Raw genomic sequence first — 16,450 nt, forward strand, 5'->3', positions numbered from 1 at the left:
CAAAAGAACGAAGAGTAAAAAAGATGGTGATAAAACTAAACCCCAAAAACCCAAAAACAAAGAACTCTCAAAACATAAACACAAAATTCTCTAAATTGTTATGAGTTCTAATTTCTAATGGGTGTATTTTCTAAGGTTGTAAAAGAGCCTATTTATAGGCTAAATTCATATGTCAAATAATAATAAAATAATCTAAACTAATCAGTGTTTGATTGAAATAAATAAACAGAGTTTAATTAAAAATTATTTCTCAAATTTAACTAAAATAAGAGTAATACTTAAAAGTCTGTCATTTATATATAAAGTTTGGTCGATAACATATTCGAAATTTTTTAATTTTGAGAGAGAGAGAGGTGTTTACGTACGAACAATATGGCAGGTGGTGGAAATGTAGAAGCAATTACTGGTGACATTATTATAACAACATTTGATTCTGCCCTTTTTGCCCAACTGTTGTCTCCACTACTGCACGGATCGATCCTAAAGCTTCCACTACACATAAAAAATAGTCATTTACAAAGGGGAAAAGGGTGGACTTTATTATTAAATACCTTCGTCTTTTGTAAGTGTAGCTCCTAAAGTTGCAGTTGCAAGACGGCAAACTGTGAATACGGGAGCAAAAACAAGGACGGGAGGAAGCATTTTGATTGTTAAAGAGATTTTAATTAAAAAAAGAAAATGGAAATAGAAAAAGGGCACAAACATTGGATGTTAATTAAATATGAAAGCGGGAAGTTTCCTCGCAATGAAAAGCAGGCAAAAAAAAAAGAGGTTATCTGGTTCTGGTCCCATGCACAGTGTATAGCAATGATTTTACAAGCCACCTGAAAACTTTACATACCCCATTTTATTTAAAATTTGTAAGCCCACCTTTAAATATTAAAATCATATTTATTTCAATTTTTTATTATAAAAAATCATTTTATTTGCTTTGGAATTATCCCTAGCTTTGACTTTGGTGAAATTTGATTTTTTTTCCATCAAAATAATAATATGTTTTTTATTCCATGTCATTTGTATCTTTCAGTATTTTCATCTTAAATTTCAATAGATCATATTAGATTTGATTTTGTTCAGGATGAAAATATTGAAATGACATCTTATTGAAAACGGATATAAATGACATGGTATCCCAATTTTATATAACTCTTTCTTTGTTTTAATATGATTCTATTGGCCACTCTAATGCTTTTTCAAGTATCAAAACAAACTCTTCTTCAGGCATTGAGTTTTCTCTTCTTCTTTCTTTTTTCATTTTTAACAGTTTGGGTTGGGATAAGAGTTTGGACCTACTTTAAAGGAATTGGGCTCAGAATATAGTGTTTTTCAATTTGGGCTAGGATAATTTGGCCAAATTTATGAAGACCGATTCATTCAATTTTTTACTTTGCTTTGGACTCATATATTTGCTGATTTTTAATCTAACCGACCGTCTAATCCGATTTCAATAACATTGTTGTATACTACATTAGAAGTTCTAAAGTTTTAAGCAATAAGCTTATTAATTAAAAGTTTACATAAAAAATTAAATGATGCTTTTAAAAAGTTTCCAAATTTCATCATTTTTAAGTTTTTATTGATTATATATAATAAAAGATATTTAAAAAGATAAAAATATCCTCATTTTCTTTTGATACCAAATCCTATTATCTCATTGTTTCTTGAAATGTCTCATATCAAGGTCCTATTTAACCATAAACAAAATGCTATATTGATTAAAATTTTACAAACGTATGTTCAAAGCATGCATTCCTAATTAAGGTATTCTGCCAGTTCTCTTACTTTGTTGAAGTTGAATGGGTATTTTGCATATACGAAGATATTGAACTTGCGGGATATAGATCAGAAGACAAAGTCCATTGCCCATCTCCTAAGATACTCTTTGTCTGACTGTTGTTTTCCGCATCATTTCCTTCTGCTCTCCCATACAACCTTTTGGCATCGAACTTGCTTGCGTAAATACTTGATTCCGTGAGTATGTCCGCAACCAACGCCTTGCCTTCGAGCATGCTCACCACCATAGACATGGAAGGCCTTGCCGCTGTGGTAGGATTTGTGCATAAGAGAGCTACATCGATCATCACCATTGCCTCTTCTGCGTTACAATGGTAGGCTACCCTTGGATCAATTAAATCTAACAACTTCACCTCTTGCTTCAACGTAATAGCCTAGAAACAAAATTTAATTGCATATGAAGCTTCACATATCAACATGGATTTATAATGGGATTAACAAAGAGAGTTCGGTTACCAAATCAAGGAGATAGAAAGATTCTTCCTTTCCGCGGCCTTGTTTAGTGTTGCACATGCCACTAACAATTTCAAGGGACACGATCCCGAAACTATATACATCTGCTTTATCAGTTAAATGTCCATGCATTGCATATTCCGGAGCCATATAGCCACTGCAAAGTTAAGAAGATAAATCAAATCTAGCTTCTAAACTGCAAATAGGGACAAGCAATCCGAAGTGGAACTTACTAAGTTCCAGCAATTCGGGTGCTAATGTGGGTATTGTCTTCTTCGTCAAGCTTGGCCAAACCAAAGTCGGATATTTTAGGGTTTAGATCCTTATCAAGCAACACATTGGTGGCCTTAATGTCTCTATGGACAATCTTCAACCTTGATTCTTCATGGAGATAAGCTAAACCTCTTGCTATACCAATGCAGATCTTCCGTCTAGTTGGCCAGTCTAATGTCAACTGAGATTCTTCTGGACCTTTAAATAACCATAATATAAAAGAGACAGATATGTTAAACATACTTGTCTTTATATATCCGTGAGTGTCGATAATACCAAAAGGAGTTAAAAGTAAATCAGGTGAACGAGATGTACCAAATAATGCACGAGCAAGGCTGTTGTTTTCCAAGTACTCATATATAAGCATCAGTTGACTTCCTTCAATGCAACATCCATATAGCTTTACTAGATGAGGATGTTGTACAGCTGAAATCATGCCAATCTCCGTCACGAACTCACGATTTCCTTGCTTTGATCTAGCCGATAGTTGCTTGACAGCGATTTCTTTTCCGTCTGCTAGAATTCCCTACATTTTGAAAAGCATTACACCAGGTTCAGTCATCAAAAAAGTAACCGGTCAATGAATGTGTAGCTAGAACACGATATATACCTTATAAACAGGACCAAAACCGCCCTCTCCGATCTTATTAGCAGCATCAAAGTTGTTTGTTGCGTCTTTAATTTGCCTTAAGGTGAAGGAACCAGTCTGCAATTCTATACCTTTTAGATCTGTCGAAAAACCAAAGCTAAATACATAAGAAACATTTAATTATAATATAGCTTCTAATTAACATCTCTGTTTTCCTAATCCTATTTGTTGCATAAATGGTAAAATAGGTAGGGGATATGATACGAGTCACAAAAGCCCAAATTCTTGAAGGCGAGGCCCAATAAGAAGATTCCAAGCCCAATCAAGAAATCCACCCATACTTAGTTGAAAATCAGGCCAAATTGTCAAAGTGGCCCAAGTTGTAAAGTTTTATTTTTATTTATTTATTTATTTATTTTATTTAGTTTAAATTTTTATATTCAGTCCAAGAGTCCCAAATAAAAGACCCTTGGCCGAATTTCCATATTAAAATAATTAGGAGTTTTTTTTAGTTTTAGTTTTAGTGTTCTAATTAAATTAGGAAAACATTTGAAAAACCTATGGCTTGGCCAGCCACCCTACATAACATTACAATTACATTGAAAATTTCAGATTTGATTTAAGTGAAAATTCTCTTTGAGTTCTTCAAGGATTTTCTCTTGAGTTTTCTTTAGAAGTTGTTTTAACAATCTTTTTGATTGTGGGAGCCATCTTCAACCTTCTTCTTGCCATTGATATTCTTTGGAGGGGAGATTAGAGCCGTTTGAAGGAAGTTGTGAGATCTTTCGAGATTTCAAGGCTTCTTAGGACTTATCTTTTAATTTCTTACTGTCAATTCTTTCTTTATTTCTACTTGTGCTGAATCATTATCTAATCTATTTTCTGTTCTTATTGTGTTTTCAGCCTTTTTCTATCTTAAGGAATCAGCCCAAAAATCCCCAATTTCTAGGGTTTTTCCATACTCTTTTTGGGTGAAATTAGATTGTCGAAATTTGGGGAAAACTATCTTGGTGTTCAATTGGGCAGAATCACAATCTCCTTGAGGGTTTCAAGAACCCTAACACTTATTTCTATTCTCAATTTGATTCTTTGCTGATTTGGGGATTTTATTTCAGATCTAAAAATTTAAAAATCTAATCTTTTAATTTTCTGTTTCGTTTCAGATCTAATTGTTTAGGGTTTTCGTAGGAGTTTCTCGTGACTTGGCAACTCGATCTTGGTCCGCGCGCAACCCCGTATCATTTGGTATCAGATTTTGGGCGTTTTGGGTGTTCTTGGTTGATTTCTAAACTGATCTCTATTTTTTAAAGCATAAACGGCAGTTTTACCCAGAAAAATTGTTCAAAAAAAATTCATTTGAGTGGGTAAACGTTGTCCGATTGATCTGAAATTTTACATACATGTTTTTGGCACTGTGATTGAATATAAAAAAATTATTCCCGCAAAAAAATCAGTCAAAAAAGTCAAAAAAATCAAAAAATACGAAATTCAATAAAAATTTAAAAAAAGATTTAGCGGGTTGAATTTGGTGCCCAAAATTTCCAGATAAAAAATTCAATATATAAGGACACTCCAGATTTAATTTCGTAATTTTTGGAGATCGGGAACACCTCGAACGAAGTTGTCAAGTTACTCCGCAGTTTTTCGGGTTTTCTGTTTTCAGCAATTTTTATTGATTCTTAGCTGTAGGTTTTCATTTGTTTCCCTTTATTCTTCCTTTACGTTATCTAACACCTTCTTGTTTCTTGTGTTAGTAGGATTTAAACGTGTGCACAACTTCTTCCTCGGTGCAACACGAATCAATTGGTGTCTCGTCAGTTTTTGGCATCCTAGTGCAAATTAGGATTATCTGGTAGTTTGGTTCACACTCTCTAATTGGTTGATATAAACTCTGATAAAGAACTCACAAGATTGAATTCGACCTCATTGAGAATTTGATTTTTTCTTTTTGAGTGATTAACGGTGAGGTTTGATAACTTTTATTTTTGAGTGTTGAGTGTTTTGCAGGTTTTAAAAAAATGTCTACAGGTGATAATACTAGTGACATATTTAAAAAATTCCAACAACAGTTGGACGAACAGGCTGTTGCACTTCGAGCGTTGACTGCTACTATCAATGAGGTGCGGTTGAATCAAGAGCCTCAATATCGAGATCAAATTAAAGACGATGTGGATAACCAGCCTCCTGCTCATAGGCGCGCTCCTCGGCGTGTCCCTAGAACTGATTATGATCTTCATGATCGTGGACAACCCTCTTTGGCAAAACCAAAGAGCGAGCAGCAACGAGAACATCTCTTTCATACTCGCTGCCATGTACAAGGTAAGCTTTGTAGAGTTATTATTGATGGTGAAAGTTGCTCGAACGTAGCCAGCACGACGATGGTGGAAAAGCTTTGCTTAACCACTACCAAGCATCCACGACCTTATCAACTACAAGGGCTTAGCAACGAAAGCCAATTTAAGGTCACTCAACAAGTGCGCATCGCCTTTTCTATCGGTAAATATCAAGACGAAGTCGTGTGCGACGTAGTACCTATTCAAGCCTGCCATTTATTGCTAGGAGAACCATGGCAACTGGATCGAAAAGTCACTCACGATGGTCGTACCAATAGGTATTCCTTCAAGCATCAAGGAAAGAAACTTACCTTAGTGCCGCTCACTCCGGAACAAGTCCATGATGACCAAATCAAACTGAGAAATTCTGTTAAAACAAGTGAGGAAAAAGAAAAAAAGAATGAAAAAGAGCAAAAAGAAATTGAGAGTGAAAAGGAATGTGAAACAGAAAAGAAATTTGAAAAAGAAGTTGAAGAAAGAAGAGAAAATGAGTTAGAAAAAGAAACAAAAGAAAAAGACGAGGAAAGGCTAGTGAGGAATGTTTCCACTAACCAAGATATGAATTTTTCTTGTGTTGCTACTTTTCAGGTTCTTGAAAGATCGAAAGATAACTTTCAACTTCAATACCTCTCAAATGAAAGACGCTTTCATACGATCAACTTAGACAAAGATGAAATCACACTACATGATCCCGAAGGTAAGCGAGGTAAGGAAATTTTAGAAACCGAGTCCAGTGCAGATTTGAAAATTATTGATAAAACTTTTGGTGACTTAGTTCTTAAAAGATCCCCTCATTTTGATCCGATTAATTGTTACTCTTCGATTGTGGTTGATAAAGTCATTACGAAAAGAAGCGTGATTTGTTATTCTCTTGATTTACCTTGTGTAAAATCCTCGAATTCGTCCAAATCTGTTTTGGAGAATAAGGTAACGAAATTTTCCAAATTTGTTTTCAATTTATATTCGTGCCTTAAACAGTTTATGTGGTTGTACATGAAGTTTGAGTTCCATTTGACAAAGGTTAACTCAACAACGGAGATTCGACTACACTATGCCCCCGATGAGCGAAGGTTTGTTTTAAATGAAAAAGGTAAAATCGACCCTTATTCTTCTGCTTATCGAGGTAAGATGCTTGAAACCTTTGAAACACTTTTGTACTCCTCGAATAGTGATAAAGATCATGTTGATGAACACTTAGATCGAAACGTGCTTGACTGTCCTATTTTATTTATTGATGATCTATCTGTTTTGATGGTTGATAAAAAGATTCTTGTTTTTGATAATGCGTGTGTGAGTGAATCTATAGACCGTCGATTAATGCATGGTATGATTATGCAACTCTGTGAACCATGTGAATCTTTTCAAATACCTACTTGTGACGATTATGTTTACCATTTGATTTATTACTCGCAATTTATTCATGGTTTGTGGGAACAATGTGAGACGACTGAATGCCTTAAAACATGTCCAAATTTGTTTCAAATATTTGACGAGGCAGTGGTGAGTAAATTAGATTGTTTGCATGGTAATCTGAATCTGTCCATTCACTTGCGTTATACCTGTTCTATTATGCTTATAATTGGACTACAAGCTTGTTTGTGTTGCTATTTACTATTTCATGGCTATTCTTTTCAGTGGACTCAATTGCCATTACTCCCGTTCGATAGAGGAAAGTCGAGTTCATTTGATTTTTCAGATTCGAGGACGAATCTTTTTGAGGAAGGGGGGAATGATACGAGTCACAAAAGCCCAAATTCTTGAAGGCGAGGCCCAATAAGAAGATTCCAAGCCCAATCAAGAAATCCACCCATACTTAGTTGAAAATCAGGCCAAATTGTCAAAGTGGCCCAAGTTGTAAAGTTTTATTTTTATTTATTTATTTATTTATTTTATTTAGTTTAAATTTTTATATTCAGTCCAAGAGTCCCAAATAAAAGACCCTTGGCCGAATTTCCATATTAAAATAATTAGGAGTTTTTTTTAGTTTTAGTTTTAGTGTTCTAATTAAATTAGGAAAACATTTGAAAAACCTATGGCTTGGCCAGCCACCCTACATAACATTACAATTACATTGAAAATTTCAGATTTGATTTAAGTGAAAATTCTCTTTGAGTTCTTCAAGGATTTTCTCTTGAGTTTTCTTTAGAAGTTGTTTTAACAATCTTTTTGATTGTGGGAGCCATCTTCAACCTTCTTCTTGCCATTGATATTCTTTGGAGGGGAGATTAGAGCCGTTTGAAGGAAGTTGTGAGATCTTTCGAGATTTCAAGGCTTCTTAGGACTTATCTTTTAATTTCTTACTGTCAATTCTTTCTTTATTTCTACTTGTGCTGAATCATTATCTAATCTATTTTCTGTTCTTATTGTGTTTTCAGCCTTTTTCTATCTTAAGGAATCAGCCCAAAAATCCCCAATTTCTAGGGTTTTTCCATACTCTTTTTGGGTGAAATTAGATTGTCGAAATTTGGGGAAAACTATCTTGGTGTTCAATTGGGCAGAATCACAATCTCCTTGAGGGTTTCAAGAACCCTAACACTTATTTCTATTCTCAATTTGATTCTTTGCTGATTTGGGGATTTTATTTCAGATCTAAAAATTTAAAAATCTAATCTTTTAATTTTCTGTTTCGTTTCAGATCTAATTGTTTAGGGTTTTCGTAGGAGTTTCTCGTGACTTGGCAACTCGATCTTGGTCCGCGCGCAACCCCGTATCAGGATAGGTATATTTTATTTCATTACATGTCTCACGAATTTCAGACATAATTAATTTATCTATACATACCTCGTTCCAGTGTACTCCTCCGTCTTAAGCATCCACTCCACCAAAGGATTCCAACCACAAGCAAGAAAGTAGCGAATGCTGCTGCAGCCACAATACCAACCTTCGCAACTGCGCTGATACCTCCCCCACTTTCCGATCGAGGTTTATAAACTGGAATTGAAGAAAATTATATAAATGATATCAATGAACTTGAGATGACACTCTAATTGAAGAAAACTATATAAAGACTTAGTTACAATCATGAGATGGCACAAGTGTAGTAAACATTGAATTAGTTCATACAGTCACACATAAGAGTATATGTGATAAAGCCATTAAATCTATCAACCTACCAGGATCAAAGACAGACACTGCAGAGATAAGAGGACCATAAACTCCTCTCACGGGAATAACTGTTGTCCCTTTCCCAGTCCACTGCAAATGGATCTCCAAAGTACCATCCGAAACATTTGCAGTAAAATTCTTTAGAATTGGTTTGCCAGCCCCACCTGCTTCATCCTTAATATTGAAATCCTTCAGCTCTCGCTTTCCCTGCAAAGTATCCATTCCATTTGACCGAACTTTCCATATATGCATTCACACGTGTTGTAAAGGTTAACAACGATGTCATATATGCAGTCACATGGCTGTAATCTTAGCTTAACCGGAGATTGGATTTTGAACCCATATTAGGTCGAAGAGCCTTCACTGGCTCTAGTTCTAATATCAGAACTTGGTAAGAAGATATGAGTTGAAATACCTGAATGTAAACATCAAAGATCCGCCTTCCTAAGCTGCTATAATTTTTACCATCAGTGAACTCTATCTCCGCAAAATGGAGGCTCACGTTGTATGTTCCATTGTGCAAACAAAACGCATAGTAAGTCAAAGAGCTAGGTGAAAGACGTGCGTTGATGTAAAGCTGACCAATACTCGAAGAAAGTTGGTTTTTTTCCAAAATTAATACATCCTTTTCAGTGCCATCATCCAAAAAAATACCAGTGCTGCTAAATGCCCAATGAGTAGTACTTCTATAAAATCTTGAAGGCCCGGCAGGATCAGAATCAGCTTGATAGGTGATATTGTTAATAGTTTCTTCTTTCCCTCCACAGTTTATATAAAGATAGTGCGAAGCTGAGGTATAATGGAACAACAATTCAATAAGTATTGCAGGAAAATACAACCACAGTGAAATGGCCATTAGAACTTAACATTGTTAAGCATTAGATGAAATTTCCACTTACGTTCCACTGGACAGTTAAGGTTTCCCAAACATGAAACAACTCCTCTATTAAAATAATTATAAGGCCCGGAAAATTGTTAGGCATTGTATTTATAAGAGCAAAATTGCAGGTGGATCAAAGAAAATGATAGTTTTTTATCACTTACGAATTATTGATCCTTGAAGTGCTTGCAAACAAGTTCCTATAGATGATAAGGACATATTAAATAAACCATAGCTAGTATATTGAAGATCCACTCGTAAATAAAAAAAGAAAAAAAAAATCTCAAAGACCATAGCTTAGGTTTTTCTTACAGGCCACTTTTCTGACAGTCATCAACACCACCTGTACTTGTGAAGTTGTTATATGAAAGATCTCTGCAAACAGAATAGTTCAGAATATTAGTGTGATGATCAAGCATCTTGAGCGTATAATTTATTGCCACTGAACACTAGGAAGAGAATTTCACATTTTTTTATTTGTATTAAGAATCCATTGAGGGATTGCTCCAGTAAACATATTTCCAGTTAAAAACCTGAGAAAAGAGCATCAGGAAATTTCTATAGTGAGATGATGTGCTATAGGAAGAGTTCTTAGTTAAAATGAAGCCCTTTTTGCAACTTAGATAATTATGTGTAAATATATATATATCTCACAATTGTTTCACTTCTGGAAGAGAAATTCGAATTTCTCCACTGAGTTTGTTGAAGCTGAGATCTCTGCAAGAAAATATTTAAGTACAATTAGAAGTTAGAACAACAACAATATTTGGATGGTCATTTCAATGCACTAACATACATGCATGCAGGATAAAGCATCTAGTGGCCTATTGGTCTATTACTCACAAGGTCTCCAAGTTTGGCATATTTTGAAGGGAAGTAGGTAGCTTTCCAATGAGATTGCAGCTACTCAATATCCTATAATACAATCACAATAACACTCCATTATTTAAGTCAGCAAATATAATGCTCTTAAATTTAATCAATCTCATCCTTATTGCAATGTTTTACTTACAGATATTCCAATTTAGACAAATTACTAAGTCGTGGAAAAGTTGATTCAACTCCATTCAAGTCCGTAATCATTCTGTAAACAAAATATTCAACAAAAATTATCCTAAATGTTATATATATAGATAGATAGATATAGAAATCTTTGAATTTTAAGATGCATTGCTTACATATATTTTAAGTTTCCCGAGGAACCTATGTCTGGAATTGGTCCACTCAAACCACTTGCAACAATACGTCTGCCATTATCAAAGTTGGATCCATTTAAATCTTTGATAAAAGCATAGTCTTTCTAATGACAAAAATTAATTAATTAAAGTTCTCACATGTCCTCAAGCTTTTTCCAATTCTGGAAAATGAAACTGGGAATCTTTCCGGTGAAGTTGTTGTCACCGATCCGGCTATCGGAAAAGGATAATAATCAAAATTAGCATGTAAACAGTTTAGGGAGCATGAAATTAAGACCATGAATCAATTCAGGATGACATATATAGAATAGATGAATATGAAGCTTACAAAGTCTTCAACGTAGTCAGCCTAGCGAATGTTTCAGGCAATTCACCAATAAAATTGTTGGAATTAAGTAACCTGCAAAATTAAAACAACAACAATTAACAATACAAAAATTATTCAGGGATATGAAAAGATGGAAATAAATGAAAGATTTCATAAAAATTTAGAAAGGATGAGCCTCTCACAGTTTCTCAATTTTGGGTAAATTCCCCAGTGTAGCAGGCAAATTTCCTGAGAAGCTATTGTGCTCAAGGACTCTACACAAGTTTTCAAAACAATTAATGAGATTAATCCTGTTCGATTAGGAAAAGGTATTGTACTCTTTAGATGCCCCTCAAGGTTTTGTCCCCAGCCTCTAGGGTGGTTCAAACTCATGACCCCAGTGAATACAGAGAGCGGGGAAGGATGCATTAATGGCATCTAAAGAAAACAATACTTTTTACTTTATCAGCTCGATGCAGTAATAATATTAATAAAAGAATCTAGTGAAAATTTGATCATATATAATGAAATTAGGAATATTAGGCTAAAACTTGCAATATACAAAGCATCTCACAAGCTGGTAAGGTTGCTCATGTTTGCCAGCTCCTCTGGGATTGAACCTGTTAAACGATTTCCAAGAAGGGAACTGCAATATTGTGTTTATTTGTCCAATAAAACAGGGAAGGAATTAATCCAAAATTCTGTAAATTGAACAATGAATATTTAAAAGATAAATTCAAAGATTATTTTATTATTTTAGCCATATAAATATAGAAGGAAAAAATCATACATTTGGACAAGTTGCTGCATAGAACCCCATTGAGGAGGAATGGAGCCACTAAGATAGTTGCGAGAGAGATCGCTGTAAAACGAATTAAAAGTAATAAATTAATTAGTGAAATCATAACATTACCCAAATTAATCTAAAAAATTTAAACAAAACTCACATATGATATACATACATTATGGACTAACCATAATTAATTTGAGATAAAAGATGATGGTATAAAAAGAAATATAAATTATATGAAAATGGAAATTAAGGTACTTACATGTCTTGGAGGTAAGGGAGTCTGGTCAAGTGTGGTGGAAGAGTGCCCCGTAGATTTTGTCCCTTCAGCGCTCTGATTATTTCAACAATTTAGAAAGGTATTTTATGGTTTGGAGAAGTATTTGTAATTCATCATAATCTCTTTTTCAATGAAGTTTACTCCTCAACCATTTTTACATCATCTCAATTGTCGTCTTTAATTGTTTGGGTAAACTACCTAATTGAGTGATTAAAATGATAAAATTCTTTAACCACGATGATAAAATTATTTGGATTTTTTTGTTATTAAAAATGAAATATCTTAAAAGTCAGATGAGAAATTGGGTAATTTAATTATTTTATTTTTACTTTACTAAACTATAATAAAATAAGGTTTGATGCTCAATTTGACCTTGAATTATTTTATTTTTTTTTATTTTGGTATCTGATTTTTTTGTCTCATATTGATACTTAAAACTATCATTCTATTACTCAATATAACTTTTTTTTTGTTTGTAACAGTGATAAAAAAAATTAATTGTCACACGGTGTCAATCAAAATGTGTCACGTGACAATTAGGGTTATTTAAATTAAAAATATTGACTAACCATTGATAGGTGTTGACCAAAGTTGACTTTTCACATGACATTATTAGAATGTGTCATATCACTCTTTTTTTTAATATTATATATAATCTATTGTTTAAAAATGTAAAAAATCATCTATATATAATATATAAATAATTTTAAAAAATAAAAAATTCTAAAACATATAAATATAAATTAGGAAATTAGAATATTACATAAAATTTGAAAATTTTTCAAAAAATTATAACATTATAAATAAAAATTTAAAAAAATCAAAATATCATATAAAAATTGAAATTTTGTCATAAATTTATTTCTTCCAAAAATTCTAAATTTTAAAAATTAAAAAAGAAAATGTAATTCTCTAAAAATTTAAAACTTTATTACATATTTTTATCAACTTTGTCTATTTCAGAAATTTAGATATATTGTTTTGAATTTTTAGACTTTAGAGTTTTTGAAATTTTGACAAATTTTCTAGAATATATATTTTTGAAATTTTCATTTTTTCCAATTTTTCAAAACTTAAATACTTTTTTTAATTCTTATAATTTTTTTCAATTTTTATATAATATTTTTATTTTTTAATTTATATTATCTATTTTATCATTTTTTAAAACTTTTTAAATTTTTTTATATTATTAATATTATATATGACTTTTTCCATTTTTAATAAATATGTTATATATAATAAATACGTTTTAATAGATCGATGGTCAACTTCGGTCAACGCCATCAACGTTTGATCAATAGTGAATCAATTTTTTATTTTAAATAATCCTAAGTGCCATGTGGCTCATTTTAGTTGGTTGAAAGATGTCACATGGCATATTTTGATTGGCGTCACATTGCAACCGATGTTTTTTAGCACCGTTGAAAAAAAAGGTTGAACCAGGCAACGAAATGATAGTATAAGTACCAATCTGAGACAAAAAAAAATTGAAGTACCAAAATGGAAAACCAAACATAGTTTAGGGGACAAATTAAACATTAAACTTGGATGACCAATTGAGTAGTTTACTCTAATTATTTTATTATTACTTTATTGCACTATGTAAATAAATGTCATCATCCTAAACCTATAGAGTTTGGTGGTGTATAGGATAGTAACTTTTTTTATTTAATCTTTAGTGGTAAAAGTATCATGAAAGTCATTATACTGTGAGTCAAATTACATTTTTTTTATTGTACTAAAAAATGATAAATTAAACCCTATATGTTAGATCGAAGAGTAAATTAGTCATTTTTCTTTAAAATTTTATCTATTTATATTATTAAAAATTGACATGATTGACAGAATAATTAGACAATAACATGTGACGACATACCACGTGTATCTCTTACTGATGTATAGTGACCAGTTTTTAATAACAAAAAATGATAGAACTTTTTAATAGAAGGACTAGTTTGCTTTTTGATCTAATATTTAAAGACTAATTTACCCTTTTTTTAATAGAAAAGATAAAATGTAATTTGACTCTTAATATAAAAGACTCTATGATACTTCTACTATCTTTTTACTATTTATGTAAAACTTTTAAAACATAATTTATTTTTTCTAAATATATATTTAAGAATTTTGACAGATCCTTACATGCGAACGATATGGCAGAGGGTGGAACTGCAATCACAGGTGACATTATTAACATAATAAGCACCCTTTTTTGCAAATTTTGCCCAACTCTCATCTCTGCTACTGCATGGATCGATACTAAAGTTCCAGTTTGTCTTCCCCAATGTTTTACCTATGCTTTTCAAAGCTTCCACTGTACACATTATATAAAGTATTAGGCATTTACAAATGGGAAAAGGGTCGAATTATAATTGAATATACCTTCATCTTTTGCAAGTGCAGCTCCTAAAGTTGAAGTTGCAAGACAGCAAGCACTGAATATGGAAGCAAAAACAAGTAGGGGAGGCAAGAACATCATGGATTGTTAAAAAGATTTTAATTTAAAAAAGAGAATGGGCACAAAAGTTAGATGTTAATGAAGATCTTTAAATATGGAAGTGGGGAGTTTTCCTGCAATGAAAACCCGGCAAAAAAAAAGTTATCGGGTCCCATGCACAGTGTATGCTAAATTAAAAGTTTTATGTACATATTTATTAAAAAATATACATAAAAATTAAATTATATTTTGATTGTAATGGTAAAATTAAAAGTTTAAAATGTAGTCTGTTCAAATTTTATTATTTGTAAGTTTAAAAAAATTTTAAAAATATAAAAATATTCTCAATGTAATTACTTTGTACATAAAAAGGTATTTTAATTATTTTCAAATTAAATTAGTATTTGATTGATTCGAGACTTCAATTCAATCAAAAGTTTAATATATAGTGTAAATAATAGAAGTTCATATCTATATTAATATTAAGATTTTGACAGAGTTGGTGTTAAACATAATTTGGATCTCAATTTAGTTATATCCATTATTTTTATAAAGTAACAAATATTATTTTAAAAGTATTTTTAAATTTTTATTTTTTAGTCTTTAAACTTATATTATTTGTCAAATCACTCCAAAATTAATAAAAAAATTAACATTTATTATCTTTCCTAACTTGGCAATTAATTATTTTTTTAAAACTAAAAATATTAAAAGTTAATTTTTATAATTCTTATAATTTTTTTAAATTTAATCTTTTAAATTTTAAAAAATCAATTAATTATTGACTTGACATCTACGTGGCAATCTATGTATATGTCAAGTAATCAAAGTTAACAAATGTTAATTTTTCCATCTATTTTGAGGTGAGGGCTAAAAAATTTAAAATAATGGTTACTGTGATTTTGTGTTTATAAAATTGCAAGTCCAAACAAGAGATTATGCCTAAAAATATTTATCTTAAAAAATAAAATTTTGCCAAATAATTTTTGTATTACATAATATATAATATAATAGTGAATATTTTTAGAAAGATAAATAAGTTTTATATTTTAAAATTGAATAAAATTAAATTACTAAAACTAAATAAACATAACATTATTTAGAAAAAAAGCGAGACTTTTATTCTGCTGTACTTGTTTATAAATATTATCGAACCAAGTAGAGGTGTTCAAATTTCAATTGAAATCGAATTAATCAATTGAATCGATTTAATTCGGTTAATAAGTTTGTTAGCTGATCTAATTCGATCAGAAGTCAATTAATGAATATTTGAAAGTCGAGTTATTGGTTAATTCGATTTGAAATCTGGTAATTAACCGAATTAACTGAACTTAAAAATTAACAATACATATTATATGTAGTTTTAATTCGGTCAAATAAACATTATCAATCAATTTATTTATTGATATGTTTTATACTTGTTTTAACAAAAAAATAAAAATATATAAAATTTCGGTTAACAGACTGAATTAACCGAAATATTTCGGTTTAGTTAAGTTTTGTTGAAAAAAATTTAATTCGATAAACGATTAAAAAATTAAAAAATTAATTAATTCAATTAATACTAATCCGGTTTTGGTTAACCGCTTGAACACCCCTAAAACCAAAACAAAAATTTAATACTTAAATCAGTAGATCATATTGGGATTGAAGGAAGCAAATATCATATTAATATAAACATAAATTTAATCCAAATTCAATTCAATTTCTCTTACAACTCATATGTTTCATATTAAATATTTTTGAAATTGGATCACACGTTATGTAAATATGACGGGGTCAATAGTTTTAAAGTCAATAGAAGTCAATGGTTGTAAGTTGGGAAGTTTCTTTCACTTGGAACACTATAGAAAGCCGTGTGGAATTTATGAAATATGGTCCACTTTCTTTGGTGATGTAAACCGAAACCCACCTCCATTCAATGATTTGTACCATTATGTTCTCTGATTTGGAAAGTAAATCAAGGTAACTGTAGTTTAAGTTTGGTTTTAATCAAAATTTTAATATGATTTA

The 16,450-nt window shown here is 31.4% G+C and overlaps 1 protein-coding gene across 1 annotated transcript; it reads right to left on the reverse strand.

Annotated features, from left to right (window-relative positions):
• Positions 1 to 1,599: 1,599 nt before the first annotated feature.
• Positions 1,600 to 14,543, reverse strand: LOC107928036 (probable leucine-rich repeat receptor-like serine/threonine-protein kinase At3g14840). Its single transcript, XM_016859192.2, has 24 exons — positions 14,383 to 14,543; positions 14,143 to 14,314; positions 11,983 to 12,054; positions 11,721 to 11,792; positions 11,505 to 11,576; positions 11,134 to 11,205; positions 10,952 to 11,023; positions 10,762 to 10,836; positions 10,606 to 10,674; positions 10,440 to 10,511; positions 10,271 to 10,342; positions 10,082 to 10,144; positions 9,895 to 9,960; positions 9,740 to 9,802; positions 9,592 to 9,627; positions 9,447 to 9,490; positions 8,963 to 9,336; positions 8,556 to 8,754; positions 8,224 to 8,373; positions 3,131 to 3,249; positions 2,836 to 3,046; positions 2,481 to 2,718; positions 2,251 to 2,404; positions 1,600 to 2,168 (listed from the first exon to the last, which is right to left on the reverse strand). Exons 1-24 carry the CDS (start codon positions 14,477 to 14,479, stop codon positions 1,779 to 1,781), a joined length of 3,024 nt encoding a protein of 1,007 aa, XP_016714681.2. The 5' UTR covers positions 14,480 to 14,543; the 3' UTR covers positions 1,600 to 1,778.
• Positions 14,544 to 16,450: the final 1,907 nt, after the last annotated feature.

The sequence above is a fragment of the Gossypium hirsutum genome, chromosome D01 (genome assembly GCF_007990345.1).
Source record: "Gossypium hirsutum isolate 1008001.06 chromosome D01, Gossypium_hirsutum_v2.1, whole genome shotgun sequence".
NCBI classification, from domain to species: Eukaryota; Viridiplantae; Streptophyta; class Magnoliopsida; order Malvales; family Malvaceae; genus Gossypium; species Gossypium hirsutum.